Below are 9683 nucleotides of genomic sequence, written 5' to 3' on the forward strand. Positions count from 1 at the left end.
GGCTGCTTTAATTAAATCTTAAATTTGCTGATCATCATTGCTTTTTCATTAATACAGTTAGTATTCAATTAAATAGATATTTCTGTCTTTATGATAGACCTAAAAGTTACTTCAGTCTTGTGCTGTTCAGATGAAAAGTTCCAGTGTAACAATGTCAGAGGCAGGACTGCAGAATGGTTCAGGTGACTTGGGGTGGGGTTTTCTTGAATTTTGGAGGGTTTTTTAGTGACTGCTTGCTCAAACACTTCAATGACAAACCAGTTGGGGAGAAGACAAGTACTCAATTACATTACTTGAATCTTAACCAGGAAAAGGGAAAGTTTTCAGTAGAGGAGGAAAGAATTTGAAGAGAGTAATGATTTATAAGCATAACACATAAAGAAAATCTGAGGTTTACTCATGTGGTTAATTGACACATGAAGTGTTTTTTAAAGCGGTTCTAGAGCAGGTGCAGAACAATACAGTTCTTACAGTGATCATAAGCACAAGAGCTGCTTCAGCAAGTACATGTCATTGTATTACCAGATAGCAAGTACAGTGATTTCAGCATAACTGCATAACTAAATTTCATGTCTTTGGAAAAGCGATTGTATCCAGATGCCATGCCCTGACACAAAGGGTGGCAGGTATTTAAAAAAAGAAAAAAAAAAGCAAAATATGAAGAATCTTACAAGAAAACAAAACATAGCTTTCATGCTGAGCCTAAGAATTTGCTTGTTTGAGTCAACTTAAGAGTCACAAGGGGCACATTTATTCTAAATAAATAACACTATTAAAAGAAAGAAAGAAAAAAAAGAACAGGAAGGAAGAGACAGAAAGTCCCAGCATAGCTGAACAACAGTGATCACAAGATTTTTGAAGCAGATCTTTAAAAAGGAAAATCGTGTGTGTAAAGCCAGTGGGAAGGAGCAGAAACTGAAAAAGAAACGGAAGAAAATTGGACTTAGAAAGACTTCAGTGGGGGCTTTGAAAAGAGTAATACAAAACCTCCCTACAAATTACTGAAATAAAGGGCATTCAGTTGAAGATAAATTATCTTTTGACATCAGTAATTTCTATAAACTGAATAAATAATTGACACTGCACCATTGCAATAAATTGTGGGAGATAATTCTTTAAACTTTCTTGCCTTTGTAACATCATAAGCCAGATTGGCCTGCCATTTTCCAGAAAGTGATGTTGTATCATTTGCGTAAGAACTTAAGGGCAACATGACATGTCAGGCCAAAAATCTAAATAGTCTAGTGGCCTGTCTCCAAGAGTGGCCACAAGTAGATTTCTCAGGAAGGCAATAAATGTGGAGCAGGTGTCAAGATGGAAATGAATACTGTTTTGTTTTTCCATATTCAATGTTTTTCCAATTAGGAGAATGGCTGTGGCTAGACAACACTGCAGTGAATTTTGTTAACTGGAATGTAGGAGAACCTTCCCCTCAACAAAATGAGCACTGCGTTGAAATGTACGCAAACTCTGGGCACTGGAATAATATCTATTGCTCTTCCTACAAAGGCTATGTTTGTAAAAAGCCAAAAAGTAAGTGCTACATTTATGAATTTGTTTTATTTATGGAGTATGCTTCTTGTGTGCTAGTGTTAGTAGATGGCCATTACACAGAGTGCATTTTAGCTGGGTGTTTTGAGGTTTTATAAATGCCAAGGGATGCACATTTGCATGCCAAAAAAAAGAAAGAATAACTCTTGTCAGAAAGTAGAAGTGCTGACCGTACTCAAGTCACTTCTGAATTGTTTTGAAAAGATTGTGTTCCTATCTTAACTGTACCTAGTGTATACACTTAACAAGTTTGCCTCTTCTGTATTGATAATTGTTGAGTAATCACAAAGTTAGTACTGTGATTTGCACACACAAATTTATCTCATCTATTTGAAAATACATACCTTAGGGTATCCCCTCTGCTCAGCCTGAGGAATACCCTTTGCTTATTTCCCTCTGGAAGTCCCATGTGCATGCATTTTTTGAGTACGAAGTAGTGTTTCTGTGAATTGAGTATTTATGAATTGTGAATTAATGAACAATTTTGGACCTTTTGTCTCTGTGTTCTCCTGTTTTGAGAAGATGAATGAATGAAAAACAAAGCAAATGGCATAGTCTGAATGTGCTAAACTGGAAGTGTCCTGAAATAATTGAATGTGCAAATTTGACAGTAAGGACATCTAGTGCATATGTGTTCCTGAAAGTCATCCCAGTCATTTCTTCCAGCACATATTGCAATCTTCCAGCATGTATTGCAATATCAAAATCTCTTACTAATGTTTACTGAGGAGTGTGAAATTCATGTAGCAGCTGAAATATGCCCACTTCCTCTACAAGACTGGAAATGAGAGAAATTCTGCTATCCTTTCTATGAATTTGCTCTCATGGAAAATTATTCTTACTTACTCAGATGCTTGTAATGATGACTCTATCTTCTCCAGGAAATACTGCAGAACTGTCAGATACAGCCATCCATTCAGAGCCTACTTACCTGTCTTTTTACATTGTGATTGACAAACAAAAAGGCACTTTATTCTCATTCTCTATCCAGAATAGTCATAGATGTACGTAACAAGTGTTAAAATCAATGGCCACCCTTCCTTTTCGACCATTCAACTTATCTGTTTGTGCTGGTACTGGCATGGTACTGTTTTGACACTGAGCCATTTCAAGGAGCTGAAGCAGATGAAAGCTAGTTGGGTTTTTTTTAGGATTAGCTTCAGCCAGTCTAGCCTCCTGAGCTGGAATGCCATGGAGTCAGCCAAATGCCAGTGTCAATGCCAGGACGATATAGTTGCTCACTTAGGAACAGGACACAATTGAATCCTACACTGTCGTAGAAATGCAGCTTGGCTCGGCACAGTTTTGCAGAGCTGTGATAATGCTCCATTTGCAGAATTGAAAAGATGTATTAAATAGCTATAGGCTAATAAATGGGGTGTTAGAAGCATGATTTTACTTAGTTGCACTCGCTATGGCTTGTTATGTTTGCTGTTTTCTGAAGAGGCTGCAAATGCAAACCTGTGACTGAAGTCTTCCCGTAGAATAGATCCTATTTTCTGTTCCATTTTTTTTGGCAATTTTTACCTTAGTAATTTGAAATTCTGTAGTGGGTCTATTCCATAAATAATTTAACTTTATTTCTTACGTAAGGAGGTACTCTGAAGAGCTGTTCAGCAGTTCAACAGGTGCTAGTTGATTGTGCTGCAAATAGTGACTAGGTATATTATGTTCCTGGCATCTCACTCTCACTTTTCAGGAATAGCAGATTCATATCACTAAATATACTGCTTGTTTAACTGCTTGTAGGAAGGTTTAGCATGCAGTCATCCCATACCAAAAACCAACAGTGACATGCATAATATGCATGATCAGTGCTATACTGAACTTGGTCAGTCAACATTTTTTGGTGAGGAACAAGGAAAAAGTGTCTAGGTTATTATATTCCAAAAATTTTCCAGTCAAATGAAGCAATGCAGCCAGAAGACTATTTTCCAAATTTGCATAATGTAAATTATTTCCTCCTATTCCTTGTTACATTTCTGAGACTGTTTTTTACACTGTGGTTTTGGACATAAGGTAGCATTATCTTCACAGAATCACAGAATGGTTGAGGTTGGAAGTGACCTCTGGGGATCATCTGGTCCAACCCCCTGCTCAAGCAGGGCCACCTAGAGCCAGTTGCCCAGGACCATGTCCAGATGGCTTTTGAGTATCTCCAAGGGTGGAGACTCCACAACCTCCCTGGGCAACCTGTGCCAGTGCTCAGTCACTCTCACAGTTAGAAAGTGTTTCCTGATGTTCAGAGGGAACCTCCTGTGTTTCAGCTGGTGCCCATTGCCTCTGGTCCTGGGCACCACTGAGAAGAGCCTGGCTCCGTCGTCTTTACACCCTCCTTTCAGATATTTGTATACTTTGATAAGTCCCCCCTGAACTTTCTCTTCTAGGCTAAACAGTTCCAGCTCTCTCAGCCTTTCATCATGTAAGAGATGTTCCAGTCCCTTCATCGTCTTAGTGGCCCTTCACTGGACTTCCTCCAGTAGCTCACTCTCTCTTTTGTACTGGGGAGCCCAGAACTGGACATGACATATAGAAACTCTTGGAAATATCGAAATAATCATGTCTGGTTTTACTCTGAAGAGCTAGATATAGAGTAATATTTGTCTCTAGATGTAAAACTAGCTGGGCTAACAGACACTCCAGCAGAGTTCTGGAAACTCTTTGGAAGTCAGGATTGTTGGATTATTAATGAAATCAGGCAGTGTTAGTGGGGAGATTGATAAAACAACTTAACTTCCCGGGCTCACCTTTTTCAGAATGAAACATGATGCATGATGAACATTGATTCAAGATTTAGTTACAGACTGATTTTATGTCCACATGGCAAAATATGGATCTTCATCTTAAATGATGGCCCAGTTTTCCCAGCAAGCCAGATTTCATGGTCCAGATACTAAATTTTGAATGAGCTACAAACATTTTAGTTTGGATGTGGTATGTGCTAAGACACTTTGGAGTTCATGAGCGATTTCAATTGTTTGTGTAGGTAGGCCATTAAAGTCTTTTGGCAAACCAAATTTATTACACTTGCTATGTTCATATAAGATAACAAATACTGCAAGAATTTGTAATTATATTGAGGATTATGTTTGATCATCTCTGTCCTGAAGGTGCTGTGTAGATTTTCTTGTGGTTTTACACTGATGTCAGGATCTGTCTCCATGGAGCTCTTTGATGTTTCTTCTCTTCTGCTAGTTTATGTAAATACCTACATGTGAGACCAGAATACGATTGATCATTGTGCTATGCCTTTTGATAGGTGTATATAGCTTTGTGTGGACTAAACCCAAGTGTTTTCAGTATTTAGTGGTATGTATTACCATATATTTCTCTGAATATGATTTTCAGTAGGTTCCAAATATAGAAATAAACAATAAATAATATAGAAATAAATAACAGAATACTATAATAACATAATTCTTTCTCAATGTTTTGAAATGCCAGCAATTGAAATGCCACCAACAGCTGAAATGCCACCAGCTGAAATGCCTACAAAGGGTAAGAATATTGTCTTTCAAGTAGACAAAAACTAGTCCCATATAAGATCATAAACAGAACAAATCATATTCTGTATTACGTCTCGTACATTTTCTGATATACCTGAGTACCATATCTGTTTCCTAGGAGCATATTATTTCCTAGTAGAACACAATATACTCCGTTCAGTGTCCAAATGCAGATTTAGAAAAAAAATAATTTGTGATATAGCATGCAATGTTAGCATTTTAAAATAAATTAATTTTATGTTGCTACTTTTGTCTCTCATTATTTTGAAACAAATGGAACACTTTTACTTAAAACATCACGCTTCATAAATTGTTTCCAGTAATCAGATAAAGAGTATGTAGCGTCCTCTTGATTTCTTTGTACTTGTTTTCAGCAATGACAAAGGACGAGAAGGCTCCTACTCTGGACCATGGTAAAACAGGAGCTGTAGTTATTGTTGTCATCCTCATCCTGGTTGGAAGTGGCCTTGCAGGCTACCTCTTCTACAAAAGAAGAAAGAATCGCTTGTCAACAAATGACAGCTTTGAGAACAATTTGTATTTTAATAGTGATGCAGTTCCTGGAACTAGTGACACAAAGGATCTTGTGACCAACATAGAGCGGAATGAACATGCGACACTGTAATGTAATAAAATGAAATGTAATGTAATATGTAATGTAAAATGTAATGTAATAAAATGTGCCTTGTTTTAATAAAATTATGCAATTAGAATTAAGCCAAAGCTACTTTCTCATGTGCAAATACTGTAGTAGCCAGTTTCAGTGTGTGCATAATGTTATATACAGCATTTACTTTATTTTGTAACCATTGTATCATGTGTGAGATTTCAGATCTCACGATTTGATGACCCAGACTGGTGAGCGTGGGTCTTAAGAGTTAATACTGACTAATTATTAAATGGAACACTAGAAATGGATGCAATAAAGGAAGTAAAATGTAGATAGATCCACTTGAGAGGGCTCCCAAGATTTGAAGTTTCTGCACCAGATTTATTTCAAGCCATGCTAATGCACAGATTCTCCAAGCTATTCAGCAAACATCTCTCTAATTCTACTAGCTTTCAAGTATTCCTAGGGACTTAGCTACAGGGGTAGTTGCTAGATGACAATTTTGTATTTAGGCATATCCTCTTTGAACCACGTGGGGAAAAAATCCTTTTATGATATAATTTTAGTTCCCACAATTTCACACAACACAGAGAACCAAGAATGTGGTTCTTGTAGTTTATGTACTGTAGGATTTAATCAGGTAAAATCTGGGGGCAGGCCTCTGGAATGGAAAAGTGTGGTTGGCATTAACTGCCAGCGTTCTGGCTGGCCACAAGTGGGTTTGTCTGGGAGAGGTGATGAAGGTCATGGCAAAACTTCCTCCTTATCAGGACAACAGTTACTGAGGGGAAGGAGGAACAATACCTATACGTGTTCTGAAGGTTTACAGGAGCACTGGATAGCTGTTGTGGTGATCACGTGTTGGTACTGCTCTCCTACAGCCTCTCAATAGGTAGGATAGGTTTGTGGGGTGTCTGCTGGAAGTCAAGAACAATTTAGCTTTACCAATGTATTAGTTACTACTGATTTTATTTCCTTTCTAAAATGGCTAAATCAGTTACCACTTATGGAAATCTTAGATTCCCCAGTGTGGAGTTTATATTCCTAATTTTTGTAAATCTTGTAAAATGTAAATCATGCATGATTCCTCACTCGCATACAAAGGTTTGCAAGGTTTGGTTTTGTGGTTTCAGATTTTATTCTGTGAAATAAACAGTAACTAGCTTTGATTTTTTTAAATAGTTTTTCATTTTATAGTCTTGTCTATATAAGACTCTGTAACAGGATAAAGTTAAAAAGGAGATGATGATACAATCGTGGAGACATTCTATCCAAAGTTGTGATCAAGTAATATATTGACCGTATTTTCCTGAATATGTCCAGGGATTATCTGCTTAAAAGCAAGACAAAAATGTCAGCTGAGTGGTTTAGTAAAAATCTTGAATTACATACGCGTGTAGGTAAGATGGAGAAATTTGTCCTGGAACTCCTTTTCTCCTCTGGCTCTGCTCCCTTTCTCCCAGCTATTTCCTTGCCTCTGTTCTTACTGCTGTTCCCATTTTTAATGCACAGTTGTTTGAGCATGGCTTTTCAAGGAGTAGTACTTCTAATGGTTCTTCATGCCATCTGATGTGGCTTATGTACCAGAAACCTCCTGACTGACTGACTTAAGAATGACGCCGTTTCAATTATATGGAGAAGTGGTGCCAGCTAGGAAGGTATGTGAAAGGGACAGTGAAAGGTAGGAGACCCTGACTGGAATCACAGCCTCGTTGCACTGGCTGTTGTGCAAACAACAAGTAAGTGCAGTCTCTACCCAAAAGTAGTTCAGCCCTGTTCTGGGGCCTTGCACAATCTTAAGGCAGTATCTGCACACTGAGTGATTCTTCCAGATAACATTTAATCACATGTAGATATGCAAATGTATGACTGGAAAGAAAATAAAGATCGAGGGGATGTCTCATTTCTGGTGCTTTGCCATACTTACCAGGTACATCTCTACAGCTAAAGAGTGTCAGGGAGAGAGCCCAGCTACTGGAGCCTGGATAGTCCTGAACTCATTTACCCATTTATACTGCCTGAAATCCAGCATCATCTCCAACTTGAAGAGAATGAAAAATGCCATGCTAGTTAATAGCTGGCAGTAGGTGTAGCTGCTTCTGTGAAATGCTGTCTCTGTTCGCTTTCCTGTCCAAATGGGTACAGAAAACATAGAGGAGGTTCCAATTCAGAAGCTCTACTCTGAAGATGGATCTACTTGGCCTGCTCATTTTAGAAAGAGCGTGAGTCAAAAAGACTTGAAAGATTTTCAGAAGAGGAGGAAATTTAAGCTGCATGGTTTCCTGTCCCTTCTATTGCAATACAATGGGATTGAAGCAAGTTTCCCATTAAAAAGAGCAAACATGGAAGGAGTGGCATTTATAGCACAGGAAATCATTACAGTTCCATGTAGTAAGCTGAAGATGAGCACTGATACTTGATAGACAAACTCTAATAGGAATTTTTGAATGGAATGTAGAGAAATGAACAACCTTGAACACTTTAAACAATATCTAATTAATACAAGATTAAATGGAAGGCTTTTACCTAGGGACTTGTAATTATAAACCCCAGGATTTCTTGTTTTTTTGTTTTGGTGGGGTTTTTTTGTTTGTTTGGGTTTGGTTGTTTGGTTTTTGGGTGGTTTTTTTCTTTTTTTGGGGGGGGTGTTTCTTCTTTTTTTTCCCCAGCTAGTACCTTTCAGTGATGGCAACTCATTTATTAGACTGTCTGAATACAGAATCCAGTCCCAGGTTTTTAACATCATCATTCCTTTGGGCATACTTGTGATAAAACTGATCATACAATTTCAAGAAGAATTGAGAGAGTAGTTTCCAAACAGGTGTTCTCTTTCCACACCCTCATGTTATTTCCATCTTCCCTGGACTGAGTTGCTGTGTAATGGTTTTACCAAACATCATTTGGTGATCTGGCATTATGTCCTCTTTTCCTGCTGCTAAGCTGCAGTGTTCCTGAGGAGCGACTGACTACATAAAAATTGTTTCGAAGATTGGGCTGGGGAAATTATCCATGTTGCTCTATTTGACTGAAAAAAAGCAGTCTTCTTGGAAATGTTTCATAATCATATGGATGCAATATAATTTGTTACTTAATGTATTCTGATCCATCACCAATTCTCTCAGCCGTTCTCTAGTACCGGCTGCTAGGCCTGTTGGGATCGGTCAGCTGTCTTAGAACTGCCCCATTGCTCTTGTGATCTCTTATTTTGCCTCCTGAGTAGATGCTACTACTTAGGGGAGGTTTCAGGCTGTATGTTGCATAAATATACATTCATGGAGGAATTGGGATCTTGCTTTTCTGCAATATTCTTACTGTAAAAACAAGGAAAATAATTTCTCAATAAACAAGATGAAACATAAGTGATGGGTAGAAAAGCAAAGGAAATTTTTAACTGATCACTAATAATTCATATCCATAATCCTCTGATTCTGCCAAGATTTCTTATGTTTGATCTTGGCGGTTTAGATAAATGAAAGGAAAAAAAGTTGACTATGTAGCATGAAAATATAGCGTGAAAGTGCCTATGTTTCTCTTTCAGTATGTTTTGAGCCTGTCTAGAGAAATGGAAAGGTTGTTCACTCTGGGGTTTTTTCAGGCTAGAAAGTTTCTATCGAGCTTTAGAACATGCCTTTTTAAAAAAAAAAAGTTTTCAGTTGGAAACTGCAGTTGTGCTATATGTGGGGATTGTGGGTTGAAATCTTATATCAAGTTATAGCAGGCTAAATGATCACAAAATTCCTTTCAGATTTTAATACCAATGTTTTTTGAAAATGAATTATTTAACTTCTGTAGGGAAGCATCTGGCTGAACCTGGATGGGCTCACCCATGCATTTCTGTGGGCAGCTGAGAAATGACTTGACGGCAACATTCAATAGCATGTAAAGGTTTGTCTCTTTGCACATTGCTACGTTTCTTGATACCCTTGTGCTTAATTTTCATTTCCCCTTTTCTCCAGAAGAGTTCAGACTTCAGAGAAAAGGTGGTGCATCTGCACGCTGTGCGTGTAACTTCCTGC

General features: G+C 37.9%; 1 protein-coding gene across 3 annotated transcripts in view; it reads left to right on the top strand.

The window, feature by feature from the left end:
- The window catches only part of LOC143157115 (macrophage mannose receptor 1-like), a 66735-nt gene extending 59899 nt beyond the window's left edge, over positions 1-6836 (top strand). For 2 of the 3 annotated variants that reach the window (XM_076331640.1, XM_076331642.1), the window contains exons 28-30: positions 1366-1533; positions 4996-5049; positions 5432-6836. In XM_076331640.1, coding sequence (XP_076187755.1) covers positions 1366-1533; positions 4996-5049; positions 5432-5682 — 473 coding nt within the window. In that variant the 3' untranslated portion in view covers positions 5683-6836. The remainder of the gene's footprint in view (positions 1-1365; positions 1534-4995; positions 5050-5431) is intronic. The other variant, XM_076331641.1, reaches the window with a different exon arrangement.
- Positions 6837-9683: the final 2847 nt, after the last annotated feature.

This window comes from Aptenodytes patagonicus, chromosome 2 (assembly GCF_965638725.1).
Source record: "Aptenodytes patagonicus chromosome 2, bAptPat1.pri.cur, whole genome shotgun sequence".
NCBI lineage: Eukaryota > Metazoa > Chordata > Aves > Sphenisciformes > Spheniscidae > Aptenodytes > Aptenodytes patagonicus.